This window comes from Hyperolius riggenbachi, chromosome 11, assembly GCF_040937935.1.
Source record: "Hyperolius riggenbachi isolate aHypRig1 chromosome 11, aHypRig1.pri, whole genome shotgun sequence".
NCBI lineage: Eukaryota > Metazoa > Chordata > Amphibia > Anura > Hyperoliidae > Hyperolius > Hyperolius riggenbachi.
Window position 1 is genome coordinate 177,149,266 of NC_090656.1, and position 20,959 is coordinate 177,170,224.

The 20,959-nt window shown below is 41.0% G+C and overlaps 1 protein-coding gene across 1 annotated transcript in view; it reads right to left on the reverse strand.

The window, feature by feature from the left end:
* CHD9 (chromodomain helicase DNA binding protein 9) overlaps positions 1-20,959 on the reverse strand; it is a 246,922-nt gene that overhangs the window by 109,354 nt on the left and 116,609 nt on the right. The window contains 6 exon segments of the mRNA XM_068259704.1: positions 2,736-2,857; positions 5,436-5,573; positions 12,225-12,311; positions 14,263-14,380; positions 15,902-15,957; positions 16,039-16,107. Coding sequence (XP_068115805.1) covers positions 2,736-2,857; positions 5,436-5,573; positions 12,225-12,311; positions 14,263-14,380; positions 15,902-15,957; positions 16,039-16,107 — 590 coding nt within the window.

The following is a 20,959-nucleotide window of genomic DNA, read 5'->3' on the forward strand; positions in this document are numbered from 1 at the left end:
CCACAAACACCTGGGGCAGACTTTAGAGGATCTTTTAGTTTTCTGAAATTAAAAATATGATGTGTCAGGAGTTCATGTTTGTCAGGGGGCCTTGTGAAGATGTTGCCCATCCTGGTCACTCCGCCATGATGACAAACAATGAGTTGTCAATATGGCCCTGGCAGACTGGAGACTAAGCATATGGGGAACAAATTGAGAGAATACAGAAGCTTTTGAACATGAACACAATTGGGGAGAGCCACTTCAGTAACAATCATGCCACTCTCCAAATGGGAGGAGCTCACTGCATTAACACAATCTGTAGACCTAACCCCCCCCCCCCCCCCCCCCAAAAAAAAAAAACACATAAGGTGCAGAGATCTCGAGTGCATACAAAAATACTTTATTGAACAAGGCAGAAAAAACACCCATTACACAAAAATTGTGTCTTGACTGGAAAACATACAATATTAAAAAGCAACAAGGAGCACTCATATTAGGCTATAAGGGGCTACCACACAGAAATTGCACTGCGTTTACCAAGCTATGAGCTGATGCAAAAAGCATGTGCTTCTGTTATTGCTAGCCCACTACCTCCACCATACAACCCCAGGCAGCTTATTAGCTACTCCGTGCACAGTTAGCTAGCAGCAGGCACAGCGTGAGGTGTATGGTGACGGTAGTGGGCTAGCAATAACAGAAGCACAGGCTTTTTGCATCAGGTCATAGCTTGGTGATCGCAGTGCAATTTCTGTGTGGCAGTTCCTTATAGCCTAACAGGAGAACTCGTTGTTTTTAAATATTGTATGTTGTTTTCCAATAAAAACACAATTGTTGTGTAAAGGGTGTTTTTTGTATTTTTCTGCCTTCTTCAGTAGAGAATACAGAAGCACAATCAATTTTGGTTGAGGTTTTGTATTGGACATGAGATAATTGTCAACGGAAGATGTGCCGAAACCACTCAAAAGAAAAAGTCTAAGGATAGTTTAGGAGTTTTTTACTAAGATTCATTGCAGTTGAGATTAATTCTACAGGCGTGAAGCAATTGCTAGAGCTTGGATCCACCAGTTGAAATACCATGGGTCTGCTTCCACCTGCAAATTCTGCACCCAGCCCAGCTTAGGTAAAGTTTGAACATCAGTCTTCTGGGAATGCTCGTGGCTGCATTGCTGCCATGTGGACAGACTATAAAGGTTGACTACTACAACAACTTGGTTAAAAACTTGTGAAGCCATCAAGTAGAGCCAAGGCAATTGTAGAACAAAATGCTATTCCGTATGGACAATGGTAGTGCTGGCTGCCATAAATGATGCTGGTTTCATATTGATAAATAATATATTCTGCTTCCCTGATCTGGCCCCAAGTGACATTTAACTATTCCCAAATTTGGACAGTTGAGAGAATTTTTTTTCCTAAAGCTTTAAATAGAACCATAGGCGAAGCCAAGGGTAAAAAACAGATACTTGCCTAAGAAGAGGGAAGCCTTTTGGATCCTCCAGAGGTTTTCCATGTCCTCATTCCCCCTACCACTGCTGCCCAGGACCCTCCTGAAGATCCAGACAGCACTCTGCTTTATGCACAAGTGAGGCCGTGCTGCAGCCACGTGAGCACAACTGCACTTGCGCAGAAGCACTGAGCTGACTGCACAGCCACACTCGTGCATAAGGAAAAAGACGGTCGCAATCAGAGGGTCCGCGTTCAGCAACGGTGGTCCAGAGTATGGTGTGGGACACCTCTGCAGAATACAGATTCTTCCTTCTTCATGTAATGACAGACTTGGGTTCAAGGAAGCGAAAGGATGGTTGGTCACCAAACGGTCATTGATAAAAGCATGTGACAACACATTTTGTGATACTACTATGCCTTACGCAGGTCGGTGCCAGCTAAGCCAGCTTCACAAGCTGAAGGTGCAAAGCTTAAGCGGGAAAAATTGAGTGGTAGAAGTAACATGAAATATGCGGTCACCTGCTTCATCCATAACTTTTTTTGTGGGCAATAAAACTTGGTCTTCTTTGGAGATGAGTCCTTACACTCCATTTAGTAGTTTCAGTTTCTTGGCGACTACAGTAATTTGTACCCATTCGAAAAAACCACACACCGACGGTTGGTGGATGCTGGTGCAGTAAATCAACAGTCCAAAGGAGGAATATGTACACACACGTGCAATACTTCTGACCTTATAACTGCAATCGTTTCAGGGCCTGAATGGTACCCTTTGTCAAGGCATGGGACAGACAAACATGTAATTTGTAGCATGACAGTCCACCCCTTTAAGGGTATCTACGGTTTTATAGTTTATGCCCATAGAATGCTTTCCTTTTCTGGAATGTAAACATTCTTCTGATATCTAGTTCTGTCCAAGTGAGGGTCATGCCAGTCTCTCCACCTGATCTTTCAATGGTTGCCTGAGTGGTAAATCATCTTTGTGAGATAAAGAATATTCATTATATATTGGCACTCAGTTTTGTCTCCCTTTTTTGTTTTAGGAGGTTTCCTGTCCATTACTAATGCTGAGGTTAGAAGAGATAATGATGAGAAATGAAAAAAAAAAACCATGACTCTGCATGTTTTGTTACTATCCTAGGCCTGAGGCTTATTGATCCACCCTGGCACATTATTTTACAGCCATTTATGGTTTTGTTTTCCAACACAGATCTAACAATAACAAAACTTTTATAAGTGCTTCCCACATCTACCATTATTAGGAGGCATTACCCAATAGGACTATTACAACAAGTAAACAGCAGAGACTGTACCTGTTATACCAGTTGAAAAGCAGCCAGTTTAGTCCCTCAAGCTGGTATTCCCTCAGCTGATTGCCAGTTTTATATTCCCTTGATTGGTTAATCTTCTTCCAACAATTGGTGGGTGGCCGGTCCTAAAGAAAAAAATACAAAACCATGAATTTCAAGTATGTTGAGAATAATACTGCTGCATCTTGGAGGATCTTGTAAATCCTAAAATGTGCCCAAACGAAAATGTAAAGTGACGTACCATGTGGAGGCTGACCTTGCTTACTGCCTTTCAAAAACGCGAATTCTTTTGCAGTTGAACTGATCCTCCCTCTGGCTCTAATGCTGGATACACACGGTGCAATCGCGCACTCGATTTCCCGTCGATTCGTTTATTTCCAACATGTCCGATTTGTATTTCGATGGATCGTTAGGTCGATTTGGCATACTTTGCATGCGAATCGACCTAACGATCTATCGAGATACAAATCGGACATGTTGGAAATAAATAAATCGACGGGAATCGAGCGGGAAATCGAGTGCGCGAACGCACCGTGTGTATTCAGCAAAGAGTGCCGATACAATACTCAATTTTCAGCACCAATATCTGGCTGATTTAATCATGATGATAGAATCTGGCAGATAAATATAGATACCGTAAAATGACCACCCGATTAGATCGATTTTGGAAAAATCAATCAAAACGATCAAAGGATTGATCAGGTATGCTGGAAAAAGGGCTTGGTCAGGTGCTTGGCTGTAACAGTGATCGACTTCACAAACACAGACGGACCCCCACCTGTTCTCCCCCCAAGTATACGTGATGCCCTCCTGGCACATATTAAAGTAATTCTGAGATGGGGCAGGAAAGAAGAGATACATATCTGGGGCTTCCTCCAACCCCCTCCACGCTTATCACCCCCTTGCCGGCCGCCTCCTGGCTCTTCTGCAATAGACCCCGGAAAGTCCTCCGGTCCGGGACCAACTGCACATGTGCGGCCACGCATGCTCTTGTTAGTGGCTCCCACTCCGTTCTGCGCAATACTGTGCAGGCGATGCGGGAGCGCATGGCCAGAATGCCCCTGCGCTGTCTGACCCCTATTGGAGGATTTTACAGGGCCAGTTGCGGATGAACTAGGCGTCGGAGAAGGACGGCGAGGGATCGATTAGCCTGGAGGGGTCTGGATGCTCACATGTCATGCTGGTGCAACTCCTTGCCTTCTCCTGTGTCCGGGGTCTTTTCAAATATTCAACGCATGCACCTGTGCCACATGGCATTGCCACATGAACTGACGTCACTATATGTGGTGATGTCATGTGGTACAGGTGCTCACAGTGACAAATGAAAAAGACGCATACACTTGGGAGGGCGCCCTGGCAGGCAGCTGCTCTAGGACAATTTACAATAGATTTCATGCTGGAATCTGTCTGCAGTGTGTGGACCGGCAATAGAACCCTCTCAGAAAGACATCTATCTGATGGTCGATGTGGGAGCAGATTCAGAGGTATATTGGCACCTTAAAGGGAACCAGAGAGGATCAAGGAAAGCTTTTATACATACCTGGGGCTTCCTCCAGCCTCATACGCACGGATCGCTACCTCGCCGCCGTCCTCCGCTGCCTGGATCCACCGATACCGGGTCCCGTCATTACCGCCAGTCGGCCTGCGGACGCGGTCAATTATCCGCATCACCGGGGGCTCCATCCATACAGTTACGCGTGTGGCTGCCTACTGCGCAGCCGCATGCGTACGGGTATGGAGGGAGCCCCTGTGATGCGGACAATTGGCAGCGTCCGCTGGAAGTGACAGGCCCGGTACCGGCGGATAAAGGAAGCGGAGGATGGCGGCGCGTGAGCGATCCAGGCTTATGGGGCTGGAAGAAGCCCCAGGTATGTATAAAATCTTTTTCTATTTCGACAAAGCATTCCTCTCTGGTTCCCTTTAACACTTTCTATTCTGCATTTTAGGTCTGTGCCATATAATCAGTTCTGACTCTACTGCCTGCATGCCAGTTGCAGCTGTGCAATGTAGAAAAACACAGAGAGAACATAAATATTATGGCATCTGGCACTTTGTAATAGGCAGTAAAGACTACAACCCCAGCGCTCTTTTCACTTTAGGTTTCACTACAGATTTGGAGAAACAAACACCAAAAAAAAGAGAAAAAAAAAGTTCTCTCCTATATCTGGTTATTACTGCTGTCTGTCTCTCTATAGGGGTAAGCTATCTTCACCTCCTTCCTAAATACACCGAAAGCAACAGGAAACTGACTACAAGTCCATGCACCCATACAATATTTTGGTGTAAGGAGCACAGAATTTACAGTATATCCAACCAGCAACTGGCATATGCTTTGATGAAGTCTCTACGGTCTTATTTGTGAGGGTTTTAAAGAAGCAAGAATAGGACAAGGTTCTCATGTGAAATAAACAGGGCAGTGCATGTGTAGTTTGCAAGTGAAACGTTATTTAGTGGACACAATGCACAAAATACTAGCTGTAACCATAGAATAGAATGACTGCACAAAAGCTTTCAGGAAAATCAGTATCTGGAAAAATGCCTCAGCGGAGATTCTTTATTAGCGAAACAAGTTTGAACAAATCTTGTTTTGCAGAGTATGTAGATTTCTGAACCCTGCCCAGTGACAATCGCAAGCTTTCCTGGAAGAGGAGATACTGTACATGAGAATGCATGTAGTCTCTGCACCGGTGTTTGAATGCTTACCACTTTCCTACTGTCAGGCCTAAGTGATTGTAACTGCTCAAACTCCTCGATTTTTGACTGGTCGACATCTTCTTTCAGTTCCCACGTGCTGTCTTCATATGGCAGAGAACACCACTTTATTAGATAATAAATAACGGGCTGAATGGAAGAAAACAAAAATGTACAATTAAAGGTTTGCTTAACGCAGGTAAAATACAGAGAAATTAATTTCAAAGTGTTCCTATACTATGAAGTAATGTTGTAGCTTACAGGAGGTAAAAATAAACGGATAACATAATCAATAATATCTATCCCCCTTCTCCTAAAAATATATTTTTTCAGATATCCCACAGTTTTATTTTATATTTAAATTTAGTTTTTAAGCTTCTACTGTTTCATTGTTTCTGCTCAATGATACTTTCATTTAAGTATGCCAGAGCTCAAGTCTATGAATTATTGACCTTTTTTTTATCTTTTTCCTGCTTACAAAAGCCATTTACCGACAGCAAAAGTGTTTTATGGCTGGAATTACTTATCAGTAAGAGTTATGCTATAGTCTGTCCCAGTCCGACCCGGGCAGAAACTGTCACTTGAATACCTGATTTGTAACTTTTTCAGGCAGAGAAAGAAAAAAAGGAACACAGCATAGTCATTTGTGTGCTTGGCACTATACATACACATGTCTATCTCATCATGTCACATGTCACCTCGGGTATCCTTCAAAGGGAACCTAAACTGAGAGGGATATGGATTTTTCCTTTCAAACAATACCAGTTTCCTGGCAGCCCTGCTGATCTCTTTAGTTGCAGTAGTGTCAGAATCACACACCCTTGAACAAGCCTGTGGCTAATCCAGTCTGACTTCAGTCAGAGAACTTGATCTGCATGCTTGTTCAGGGGCTTTGGCTGAAAGTATTAGAGACACAGTATCGGCAGGCAAGTCAGGCAACTGGTATTATTTTAAAAGGGAAAACCCATATCCTTCTCAGTTTAGGTTCCCTTTAAGAGCACCAACCAAGAAAGATAATAAAAAAGTACTTTAGGGCTGGTTCACCCAGGCAGCACTGATCTCTTCCACAGCGTTTTACATACTCCATAGTCATGTCATTAATTGTCGCTCAGAGGAGCCAACAATATTATCCCCACCATACTCCATCTGCTATCCTGTAGATGGAGGCTGCCATATTTATTTCCTTTTACGTGACAACAGTTGTCTGGCAGTCGTGCTAATCTTTCTGGTATCAGTAGTGTATGAATCATAACCCCTGAATCAAGAATGTGGCTAATCTAGTCAGACTTCAGTCATAAACATCTGATCTGCATGCTTGTTCAGGGTCTATGGATACAACTATGAGACACAGGATCAGCAGGACATTCAGGCAGTAAGATCGGTTTAAAAGGAAATAAATATGTCAGCCTCCAGATCTCTCTCACTTCAGGTTCCCTTTAAGGGCAATTTTGGTGGGAACCAATTTAAGGTACACATACACCTGATTACATTTGATTACTGGGAATCTATTTCCCCAAATTGTCCAATCAACTTCGGATTTTGACCAAACATCGATCGAAAGTGTTCATTAGACACAACGTAAGATATTGGCCGATTGGGCATAGGGCAGAAGTAGCGTTTTGAAAAATGCGGCTGGATCGATTTGTGTTCTTTGTTGTAGGAATCGATTACTCTATGAATAGATTCCAATCAGAGATGAATTAATTGCTTCACCACACTAGGTGGCAATTTATAACTGTATGGCCAGCCGAACTTACGGTATCTGTATATTTTTAGGTTGTGGGAGGAAACCGGGGTTCCCGGAGGAAACTCATGCAGACACTGGGAGATCATACAAACTCCAAGAAGTAGTGTTCTGGTTTAGATTTTATGCTGGAAGCTCAGTGCTGCAAGGTCACAGCACTAACCAGCACCCCACCATGCTGCTCATTCGCCTTAAAGAGGAACGCCAGTGAAAATAATGTAATAAAAAAAAGGGCTTCATTTTTACAATAATTATGTATAAATGATTTAGTCAGTGTTTTCCCATTGTAAAATATTGTAAATCCCTGATTTATATTCTGACATTTATTACATGGTGACATTTTTACTGCTGGCAAGTGATGTAGCTGCTGCTTGCTGTTTTGGCAGTTGGAAACAGCTGTAAACCTCTATTTTCCACAATGTAATAGGGTTCACAGACAGGAAACTGTCAGAAGTACCCCGGTACTCAAGAGCTTCTTGAGGGAGGGGTTTCACCACAATATCAGTCATACAGCGCCCCCTGATGGTCTGTTTGTAAAAAGGAATAGATTTCTCATGTAAAAGGGGGCATCAGCTACTGATTGGGATAAAGTTCAATTCTTGGTCAGAGTTTCTCTTTAAGTTAATCTTTACAAAACCACATTTTTTGAAATACAGTATTTGATTTTGTGCACTTAAGATTATGAAGCCAACATTAGCAGAACACATGGACCGGCTGAGGCAAATATCAGCCCAGATAATAGCTGTACAGACTGTGGCCCGCAGTTTCAGGCTGATGGTGGTTTGCTCAGCTGTGTGCAGGGAAAGGTCACTCACCACAATACCACATAAATATAGGAGTGTTAAAACTGTTAACATAAACCAGTGAGTGAAACACATATGTCACAAACATATAGTAATAATGCAGTAAACCTGTCATTAGAGAAATACAAAAGGCTGTAATTTGAGAAAATGCTTATATATTGGCTGTAAACATTGGTCAATGATCCAGAACAAGTATGAGGTTGAAGTCTTCCAATTCTCCATAATCCACAAACCTGTTCTGGGTCAGTAAGGGACATTAGGGCTACAAAAGCAAATTTAACTGCTCAATCGCATGATTTCAATGTTAAGCAATTATTTAGTTTGGACCACTTGAAGTAAGAGCTGTTTCAGCTGCATGATGGACCAATGGTCTCCTTCAGCCACGCAGTGCCAAATTCAGCCATGAAGGCGAATGTATTATAAAATTTATCTCTTCATACTTTTCCCCATAAACCTTAAAAAAACAAAAATAAAAAAAACGTAGACATGCTGGAATGAACTCTATTGTGGCAGACCAGTGCTCTGTAAACTTGGCTCTCCAGCTGTTAAGGAACTACAAGTCCCACAATGCATTGCAGAAGACAGCCACAGTCATGATTCATAAAGGCAAATGCATTGTGGGACTTGTAGTTCCTCAAAGAGAACCTGTACTGAGTAAAATTATTTAAAATAAACACATGAGGTAACTTCAAATGAACATTACATAGTTACCTTGCCATCAGTTCCTCTCAGAAGCTCACCATTTTCTTCTTACAGTGATCCCTTCCAGTTCTGACAACATTTTGTCAGAACTGAAATATAGCAGTTGCTGTCAGTTATATATCAGTTGCTGTCAGTTACAGCTGAGAGGAGAACTGATGTGTCCATGTTTCCCTATGGCTCAAGTGGGCGATATTACAGTTTAACAGTGTGCTGACCAGAAAGCTGCTATGGTGTAATAGCCATTTTCAAAATGGAGGACGGAGAAATCCACTGATCAGTGGACAAACAGGACGCAGGAGAGGAAAAATAGATTGAGGAGTAGACTACGCAGGAGGTAAGTATGACTTGTGTAGATTTATTTTGACTTTTAATTTTCAGTTCAGGTTTTCTTTAACAGGTGGAGAGCCAAGTTTGCAGATCACTGTGGGAGACAAAGTCTGCCTTGGCCAAGAATCTTCAGCAATTCCAGTGTTGTACAATGGCTGCTCGTCGTCTGCTAAAGATCCAGCACGCTGGAACTCCAATGATCCCCGACACACAATCATGTTGTTGTCCCTGCTCCCCGCCCCTGGAGGCTAGTGACACATCGGTACAGCGTCAACACTGCATTGTCACCCGAGGAATCTTGTACCGAAAAAAAGGAGACTAATTGTGCAACAATTTTTTCTTCTTAATCATCCCATTCTATTAATACCGTAGGGAGCAAACGAGCTGATTCGGAACAATGATGTGTCAATCGTTTTGGCGCCAGCACTGCGTGCCTGATTTGGGCACCTGGAGTTTCTGCCAGGTGCTGCATAAATTAGTAAGAAAAAAGTACCGTAATTAGGCCGCCGGAAATAGCCCGTGCCCAAATAACATTTCCCCCCGAGTTACTACAACTAAGAGGGGGGATAGTAATCAGCGCAGGCCCAGAGTTTGTGCAGAAGGGTGAGCCATTCTTCAGCTTCACACTACGCCGAGATGGCCTGTGCTGAGAATGGATAGACATCTAGGGAAATAAAGCTCATGAAACTTATGCTAGGTACACACCATCCAATTTTCTGGCAGATTTACCTGCCAGATCGATTATTTCCAACATGTCCAATATGAATTTCGATCAATTTTTCGATTTTCTGGTCATTTTATTGATTTTCATAGAGCTCAAAAAATTAATAGGAAAAACAATAAAAAAGAAATAAAATCTGAAAAATCGATCGAAATTCAGATGGGACATGTTGGAAATAATCGATCTGACAGGTAAATCTGCCAGAAAATTGTATGGTGTATACCTAGCATAATTTCTCAGTAACTCAGAAATCTCTTGCTATAGTCCAAACAGCAATTGTATCTCTGTTAGGCTCAACACACACCATACAATCTTGGTTGTACAGATTTACCAAATCTCTGTAGTATAAGGGCCAACAGATTGAAAACACCTTGAATGACTGATTGGATAAGCTCTTATACTACATAGATTTGGTAAATCTGTACAACCAAGATTGTATGGTGTGTGTTGAGCTTTAAAGAGACAATGAAGTGAAAAAAATAAAATTATGATATAATGAATTGGTTGTTTAGTATGGATAATTACTAGAACATTGGTAGCAAAGAAAATATTCTCATTTTTATTTTCAGTTATATACTGTTTTTTTTATAACATTGCATCATTCTCTAATATTTGCAGTTTACACGCTACTCAGCATTCTAAATGATTTTACAGAGCAGTCCAATGAACTACTTAACTGTCCTCTGGAGAGAAAAAGAAAATACAGTGACTGACAGCTGAGATAACAAGCTTCAGAAGACAGAGCTCTCTGCAACTTTGAAAGTCGTGGATCTAAATGGCTCTTTTGCACAGATAACAACTGGAGTTTCTTAACTCTTCCTGTACTGGAAACAATATTATACTAGGTAAAAACCATACAATTTCTGTTAGATTTCCCTGCTTGATAAGCATCCAACATCTTGGAAATTATCTAACCAACCATCTATCTGCCTAGCAATTAGGCATTGTTCTACTCAGCAGGACATAACCAGAAGACAATGCACCAGAGATATTGACCAGTCTCTACAGAAAGTAATCTAATGCAGAAAATCTAACTGAGAAATCTAACAGAAAATTGTATGGTGTGGAGTAGGCATTAGACTTACCGTATGTCTCTGCTCCTAATGTTTTATTTTGTTAGCTGCACTACACATACAAATCATTATATCATCATTTTTTTTTCGCTTCAGTGTCTCTAAGTTTCACACAGAAAGTAAACAGAGCAGTTCTAGTCTCAAAGCACAATTTTAGGATTAATATCTTATATGTATTAACTCCTCCGTTCACGCCTTTTACTATATTGGGAATCCGTTAAAAAACGGAAAATTAAAATTAGGCGGTGGCTTCTCTCAGTGATGACCCAGAAATTGGAAAAATGGAAATGAAAATTACATTTATTTGCACTATGGCCATGCATTTCAGGAGTACATACTACTCAATCCTAGGCATTGAAATTGGCCTCATGTACTCCCGAAACCTGTTGCCATAGTGCAAATAAACTTAATTTTCCCTTTTTCCAATTTCTGTGTCAACATCGAGCCCCCTCCTATTTTCAATTTTAAAGGGACTCCGAGCAGTGCAGAAACTATGGAAAGATGCACATCATTTTAAAGCTCTCTTTCTCATCTTTCCAATGATATATAAACCGCCACCCTACGCCTTTTAGTTTTCGCTATTTTCGTGATTGAAATTGCCGCGGCCGCGATTTCGATCGCGAAAATAGAAAAAACTAAAAGGCGTAGGGCAACGATTTAGGTGTCGTCAGAAAGAGGAGAAAGAGAGCTTTAAAATGATATCCATCAAGCCATAGTTATATTGTATTACACAGGGCGACTTTTTGTCAAAGTCAGCAGCTGCATTCAGCAGAATGGAGCTGCTGACACTGGGGAAAGTGTCGTCCTGTGTAATACAATATAACTATGGCTTGATGGATATCATTTTAAAGCGCTCTTTCTCCTCTTTCTGACGACACCTAAATCGTTGCCCTACACCTTTTAGTTTTCTCTATTTTCGCTATCGAAATCGCGGCCGCAGCAATTTCAATCGCGAAAATAGCGAAAACTAAAAGGCGTAGGGTGGTGGTTTATATATCATTGGAAAGAGGAGAAAGAGAGCTTTAAAATGATATGCATCTTTCCATAGTTTCTGCACTGCTCGGAGTCCCTTTAAGGTTTTTAATGCATTTTATTTTTCCTGGCTGCCTCAGTCTATTGTTTTGTTGAATACAATGAACTAAATGCAGATTACAAAAACAATAAATGACAAATATCCAAGTGTAACCGTCTCAATTCTGATGCATGTTCTAGGTGCGCACAGACAGTGGGCCAGGAGGCCAGAAATACTCATAGAGATAATGTAGAACTGCCCTTCTTGCCAACATAAACACTTCATTACCGATACAGTCATTATTTTGGCATGAGCAATTGTTCCAGGTGTGAAATATTTGGTGGCCCGCTGGATTGTGTATCATGCACCTTTTACGAGGACAGCAGCAGTGGCAGAAAAAATAAATACTTAATAATTACCTCGCCTGTATCTTTATCTTCACAGAAGGAAACCTCTAGTATACGATCAACTTCTACATAATCAGAGTTAAATAGCTCTTCTTCCACCTGTATATATAGATATGAAAATAAATAAATAAACCACTTCTGATCCAATAAAAACATGCCAAACTCCAGTCCTCAAGGGGTGAGTTCCTCACATATTTTTGGCACAGCGCAAATTAATTGACAGGACTGATTTAAAAAAGGTGTCATTCATCAAGCAGATCACATTTCTCAGTCCATCCTAAACATTGACATGAATACAGTCCTCAAGGACTGGCGTTTAATACCTGTGATCTAAAGTAATTAAATAGTCCGTTTTAAACTGGTAAGAATAATACGCAAGTTGTTGCTTCTGGGCTGCTGCCTCCCCACTGGTTGAGAATTATTATAGCTAAGTACCCATGGAAAGATGAGATCAGAGAACTCCACTGACGTACTATGGATCCCCAATCTTGCTTTAAAAATTTTAGCAGGAGCGACGCGAAAGACAGAACGTAAATGATTGTTTAAATGAGTGTTCAAATTAAACAATGTTTTTGCTAAAGTCAATTTAGCAAAAATGTTAACAATTGTTAGCGATGTGATCTGTCATGACTGTCTTTGGAAACAAATGAGCTGTCTTAACCGGCCTTTAAAAAATGTTCATTAGACGATTGTTACACAATATCGCAAATTCCAAACACTCATATCTTTCCGTGGCTATGAAACTTAAAAAAAAAAAGGAAACGTTTTTAATTGGTATTTTTACTTTAATACTCTATGTTAGGGTACACATTACCACTAGTGCTAGGGGCACTTTATTCACCCAGTTCTCTCTCCCTGGTTAAAAATAATCTAAAATCTTTAATTCTTCACACAGCTCACAAATATACTTCACTGTGTCACCGCATGCAGAAGACATGAGGAGGCGGCTGATCTGAGGAGTTAACAAAACTAGATGAGCTATAATATTGGTGTAATATAACTAGCAGGGGGATGTGTGTACACTATTCCTGACTGACTGGCTTGCTTGTGATGTTACATTCCAGGCTGCATCTACTTCATAGGCTGCTATGATAGGGAGAGATGCGGCTTACAAAGGCATTATCTGGATCTTTATCAGTCATAGAACAGAAGACAAGGAACACACATTGCTGGAATCTTTAACCCCTTACCACCATCAGAATAAGATTCTTTCAGCAAGGTGATTATTAAACTATACACTGAGGAGTCGATAGCAACCCCCCTTCGCAGGAACATGGTCTAGCCCAGGCATGGACAAACTTGGCCCTCCAGCTGTTAAGGAACTACAAGTCCCACAATGCATTGCAGGAGCCTGATAGCCATAGTCATGACTCAAAGGCAAATGCATTGTGGGACTTGTTGTTCCGTAACAGATGGAGGGCCGAGTCTGCCCATACCTGGTCTAGCCCTTTAAGAGCCTGGCACTTTTGTATCTCAACCTGGTGGAGGATTTTACAGCAGAGAGGCAGAGCTGTGTAAGGAAGGAAACTGTTACTACTACTTGTGGTAATGTGTGCCCTAACATACAGCATTTACAAAAAATGGTTTAATCTATAGTATTCCTTTAAGAGGTGATTTTCTCAAACAGATCCTTGCTAAACACTGAATGTTATTTGTTAATATCCAGGGATGGTTAACAAGATGCAAAATAATTATGACTTGATGTGGGATTATGCAAATATTGTATTCCAATTTATGCAGCTTGAAAATGGACCTATTGAATCCCACCAAGGGCTGCACAATCCTCCACAACTTGGAATGATTTGGATCTTATTGACCATCCCTGGATCTTCTTGACCAGAAGAACATCCGAATGGAGGACAGGAAATCCTACCACAGCCTAAAGTGTTGCTATTGCTTATGTTTAGTTCCAGGATCGCATGCTGCAAACTTCAACCAATGGCATCTTAATGCAAGAATAGAAGTTAAGACACATCAGTGATCTGTCTAACATTATGTGAAATATGACCTCACCACAGGTACTGATGTAAAGGGAGAAACATTGGCTTACATCGGCAAAAAAGTGCGCTCGCTGTGCCTGCCGAATCTTGAAACGTTTTATCTTCTGCTGAATCCGTTTATCCTTCAGCAGCTGCTGCTCAGTGGCCCATTCACAGTGTAGATAAGAGCTGAAGAGAGGAGAACAGATTTCAGTGCTTTGCCATTGTGAGTGTGAACATGTCTGGCTGGAAGTTTCACAGCTGATGGTTACAGTATAATCTAGAACACTGATCATTGTCACAGCTCTGGTGTTATTAGAAGCAAGAAAACAAAGAATGAGAATTGGCTCTCTGGTGCATGAAATAGAGTAAAAAATTGCTTTATTATAATTAATCACATATATCCCAACAATTGTATAAAAACCACCCTAAAACACATACAATCCCATATACATGAATAGATATTTGTATATTCCTCCTCAACACAAGTTAAACCTACGGGGGCTGCAGTCCCCCATAAGATTGATTATCAAAAAGGAGTTCATTTCCAAAAAATCGATTGATGACCTGCTGGCTCACTAGTGATTAATGTCACTAGTGAGCCAGCAGGTCATCAATCGATTTTTTGGAAATGAACTCCTTTTTGATAATCAATCTTATGGGGGACTGCAGCCCCCGTAGGTTTAACTTGTGTTGAGGAGGAATATACAAATATCTATTCATGTATATGGGATTGTATGTGTTTTAGGGTGGTTTTTATACAATTGTTGGGATATATGTGATTAATTATAATAAAGCAATTTTTTACTCTATTTCATGCACCAGAGAGCCAATTCTCATTTTTTGTTTTCTTGCATATAAATTTGTTGGCATGTGCATGAAGTAGACATTATTTACTTGTTTATAGCGAAAGTTATGTGTTGGACTCTACCTATTTCCCCATTTGACGTTGTCTGCCTTTGGTTGAGACATTTCTTATAAATTGGTGTTATTAGAATAAACCTAATGCAACAGGCATAATGCAGGAGCGGTCCTATCGCAGTTCAATACAATAACATATATAATCTCTGCTCCTGCAAGAACTCTGGCAATTTATAAAACCTGAATTAATAGAACAAACAGGCTGAAGTCGATAAGATTGCCTGGCTGTTATGCTATCCTTTTAACTTCCACCCCATCAAGTATTTGCATCGTTCTAATGCTAGATACACACCTACTGAGCATTAGCAAATGCCCAGCCAGTGAATGGGAGCAGCTAACCAGCGGTGAATTTACCACGTTTAGCTGCTCATGGAAAAGTGGCTTCACATGGGCAGCTGCATGGAAGAGGACAACTGACCAATACATTGATGGGGTAGAGAAAATACCCACCTCCTCCAGCATCACTGCAGAAACTACTCCTCAGTGGGGATGGGGTAAAAACAGTGTGGATTAGAGGAGTGCTAGAGAGGGATCTACGTTATAAGGAGGGAAGAAGCTAGGCGCTCAGCAGCTATGCCACTAAAAGCCACTGACTTTAATTTGGAAGGATTTATGATCTCACAAAGGTTAACATGCTTCACATTCCATAGGGCAATGGAACACTCATGGTCAACACCCTCTAACTGTAAACTAGGCCTAAATCTATCGGCAGAAAAGACATTTAACCTAGGCCATATTTCACCTGCGTAATTAGCAGTTGGAAGTACAGGCTAAAAGCACCACACTTACTAGTTCTTGTACTTGACATAAAATTCCTCTACGTCCACCAACATTCCAGATGCAGTCTGAAACAGAAGAGCAGACAATGTTGTAGGTCGTGTTCATGGTTTAGAAGAGTGAATATGGCAAGAGCTGCAGCTTCTCACCTCTTTCTTTGCCATCCTGGATGATAAAATTTTATCCACAATTGCAGCATCTTCTTCACTGGGATTCTCCTGCAGGAAGAGGAAATGGAAAGTAAAAAAAAGATCTACAAAGCTAACGATCAGGCCTTTGAAAGCGGAATGAAGAGCTGGCAGAAAGATGGTGCCATAAACACCAGTTCATACCAACTGAATGCGCACTTTCTAGTTCAAGAATTTCATTAGAATGGTTTTAGGGGTTAAAGGTTAAAGTAAAAATCATACAGCCTTAGCACAAGACCAAGCAGTTAGTAATGTGTTATGAACACTCGTATGTGTCAGTATTCAGATACACACTCAACATTGTTTAGTAAAGAAATCCAGAGGAGTGCTATGGTCTCTGTTGCTCTACAGTCTGAAGGTGGTCACACACCATACAATTTTTTAAATATCTGTCCAGTTCAAGAAGTGCAATACATTTTTCTGACTGATTGTAACATTTCAAAAATCTGACCAATATACCACACACGTTTATATGTATATTTTTTTTCCCCAATTAAGATAAAAATTATTAGAAACTGAGAAAATTGCTAGGGTGTGTATATTGATACATTTAATATCTAACACACACCATACAATCTTTAGAATAATTTAAGAAAAATGTCCAGCAGATCGATAAAAGAAAACAAAAAAACCAAACAAACGGGAAATCTGATTTTTCAGTCAAGTGAAAAAAAAGCTTTCGATTTTTTCGGGAGATCTGATCATATTTATCGAATTGCGGTAAAATCGGATCACCTTGAGTCTACCTCAGAAATAAGTATTGAAAGTGAGAGTAAAGAAAAGAAACAAAACAGAAGAGATAGCAAGCAGAAAGGTGTAGAAAGTTTAGCAATCGCCTAGAGCCCCAGGGCTAAGCCCCCCCCCCTCCCGTTGACGCCATCTGATGCCACTGATCAAACACTTTAGCTACCTAAGTAGTACAAACCCAAGGGCACTTGCAACCTGTTCTTGAGCCATAAAAGTTGTACCCCTAGATTCAGCCTCATCAAAAGACACAAACTGTGTGTTACGGTTTTACAGTTACAAAGAAAAAAATTTGATAAGGTTCTTGGAAGTTTAGTCCGAGCTTCTACTGGAAAGTGCAGAGAAGAATTATCTTTGGGTCTTGTGGGACCACTTTCCTAATTAGAGATTGTAGTAACCTGAAAAATCCAGCTTAAAATCTAGTTAAGAGGTGTATCATACTTGCAACAGCCAACTCTGGCCAGAAGTGTACTTCAGTTCTAGATGCAGATGGAAAAGGAAACTATTCTATCATACACGGTCTTGTTCCCATTGGGAGAACTTCCTCATTTTGGGCTTGACAACACAAAAAGTTACTTAGCCTTTTTTAGGTGGCCATATATCCCATGACCAACACATGAATGAGTTTACATTCATTTTACACACAAAGGTGCACAAAATGTTTGCAAATGTACACAATACTGTACTTAAATTAGCACATTTGGTGTTATTGAAAGTTCAGGACAGCTTTTCAGCTGTTGGTAGTATCTCTGTCATACAGGACTTAATTACTAGCTTAAAAGCAGCAAGAAGTGGTTGTTAACAGAGTCAAGTTGTGTAACCGTCAAGTAAATCCTACTAATATTATAAATGGGAAAGTTCGGATGTTTGTTACTCGATCACGCAAAAATGGCTGAACGGATTTGAATGAAATTTGGCACACACATAGTACATTACCTGGAATAAAGTATAGGATACTCTTTATTCCCATAACCAAATTTAACTGGGAAAAGGTGAACTGCAGCCATTCTTATACTGTTAATGGCAGGGTTCTCAAACTTTGCACAATTGGTCGCTGGGTGACTAGGATTAATATTCAGTAAAGTGGGTGGAGCCTATCAAAGCCAATCAAAATACACCTATTGATTTTCAAGGGGAATAATCACATTGCTGCCATTCTTGCACTGTTAATGGCACACGCCTCAAACCTGGTACAGTTGATCATTGGGTGACTATGGTTCAAATTGAGAAAGGGGGTGGAGCCAAAAAAGCCACTCAGATTTGTTTCATTCCAATGCAAATTATTGATGCCAAACACCGCAAAGCTCACAAACTTGGTAATTGAGTAATTTAATAATTGTGTGTTAGGGTTAGAAAAACTGGGCGCAGCCAACACCAGCCAGATACATAACCGGGCCACAACTAGGTCATCGGTAGGTGGAGACAAAATACAAATTTCACTGGGAAAATGTAAACCGCAGCCATCCTTACACGGTTAATGGCAGGGTTCTCAAACTTTGCCCAGTTGAATACTGGGTGACTGGGATTAATATTCAGAAAAGTGGGTGGAGCCTACAAAAGCCAATCAAATTCACCTATTGATTTTTAAGGGGAATATTTCATTGCTGCCATTCTTGCACTGTTAATGGTGCAAGCCTCAAACCTGGTACAGTTGGTCATTGGGTGACTGGGGTTTACATTAATAAAAGAGGGTGGAGCCACAAACAGCCAATCTGATTTGTTTCATTTTAATGCAAGTTATTAATGCCAAAGACCGCAAAACTCATAAACTTGGTCATTGAGTTGAGTAATTGTGTGTTAGGGTTAGGAAAGCGGGCGCAGCCAACACCAGCCAAATACATAAGTGGGCAATGCCGGGTCATCAGTGGGCGGAGGCAATTATATATTTCACGGATAAACTGTAAACTGCAGCCATTCTTACACGGTTAATGGTAGGGCTGTCAAACTTTGCATAATTGGTCACTGGGATCAATATTCAGAAAAGTGGGTGGAGCCTACAAAAGCCAATCAAAATTCACCTATTGATTTTTGAGGGGAATATGTAATTGCTGCCATTCCTGCACTGTTAATCCTTAAACCTGGTACAATTGGTCAAATTCAGAAAAAGGGGTGGAGCCACAAACAGCCAATCAGATTTGTTTAATTTCAATGCAAATTATTGACGCCAAAGACTGCAAAGCTCACAAACTTGGTCATTGAGTAATTGTGTTAGGGTTAGAAAAAGTGGGCGGAGACAACACCAGCCAAATACATACCCGAGCAATGTCGGGACATCAGTGGGCGGAGAAAAATACAAATTTCACTGGGAAAATGTAAACTGCAGCCATTCTTACACTGTTAATGTTAGGGTTCTCAAACTTTGTACAATTGATCACTGAGTGACTGGGATTAATATTCAGAAAAGTGAGTGGAGCCTACAAATGCCAATCAAAATCCATATATTGATTTTCAAGGGGAAATATTTAATTGCTGCCATTTTTGCACTGTTAATGGCACAAGCCTCTTGCAATATTAATCACCTGTACCTGGCACAGTTGGCCATTGGGTGATTGGGGTTCAAATTCAGAAAAGGGGTGGAGCCACAGCCAGATTTATTTTCTTTCAATGCAAATTATTGATGCCAAAGTCCACAAAGCTCACACACTTGGTCATTAAGTAATTGAGTAATTGTGTGTTAGTATTAGGAAAAGTGGGCGGAGCCAACAGGCCAAATACATACCCGGGCAACACCGGGCCACCAGCTAGTACTTTATATAACAAACCTACATTCCGGTCTATTAGGATCAGCGCTGTGGCCAGGCATAAGGGCCAGTAATGAGCAAGAAGAGGCCCACTAAGTAAACCAGATAATGCATGACTACAATATGTTAATGGCTGTGTTCTGCAGTTTCTGTACCAATGTGCACTCTGAGCTCAGCTGAACAGCATGTACTCTCATGTGAAAATAGGGGAGGAGCTTGAAGCCACCAATAATGTCTGAAAACTAAGGGCATTTGTATAGCCTACAATCAATTCAGTCTGTTTCTCAGAACTCCCCTGGGCTGAACCAAAACCTTAACCTCCGTATACAAGCTAGACCCCAATAGTTAGAAAACTAGCTATCCCCAACTGCTAGAGATGACTGAACGACAACTGCACACATTTATATCCAGTGACGTCACTACGACGGTCTGTCGATCCATTCAAAGCACACAAGTACTTTGAATGGATCGATTGTTTGTCATTGTTCGGTAGGATAAAAACAGCGATAATTGAACTAATCCACCTAGACATCCATGGATGATAACTGCTGTATTTTACAGTCGTTGGGGCATATTTTTTTTAAACAATTATCGTCTGCCTCATCTGTCATTAGATTCCAACGGCCATAGTATAGCGTGTGAACGGAGCTTTACATGGTGCTAATCTGATGTGGAAAGTTGATGTTGAATATCTCAATCATTGGCTGTCATATAAACTATTGGTCTCCAAATCTGATTAGCCTCCATGCTAATTTCCAATTCAGCCCAGGTGAACATCACTTCCAGTTCAGCAAGAAATTGTTCCAAATTCAGAATCTCAAATGATGGGTCTAGAGAACAGTGACCCTACGTCTGGGTCAGGCTAAATGCCAATTATAGATCATGGGTGTTAAACTCAAATACAAAGTGGGCCGAAATTGAACATTGGGGTCTAATTGCAGGCCAACCTTAATGTCTATTGGTCGCCTTCATCTCATAAAGTTCCCTGGTGTCTAATAAGCCCCCCCCCCCCCAACCACTATACAGTTCCCTGGTGTAATGTGGTCCTCCTCTCTCCCCTATACAGTTCCCTGGTGTCTAAAGGCTCCCACTCTCCCCTATACAGTTCCTTAGTGTTTAGTGCTTTACCCCATATTGTATCCCTGGAATTGTGGCACTTTACCTGCAATATAGCTTCCCTGGTGGTCTACAGTAGGCCAAACATAATGCAAAGTGGGGAAACCACTTGGGGGCTAAATTTCATGGCTCCAGGGGCCAGATTTAGTTTGACATATGTTATAGATGGTCAGATGCGAAGCATGACAGGCAATGTGCCCACAAATTGCTTAATATCCCCCCAAGCGCTTAAGCGATAAACTTTATTGGGCAAGGAACAACAGTGAGGTCGATTAAAAGTT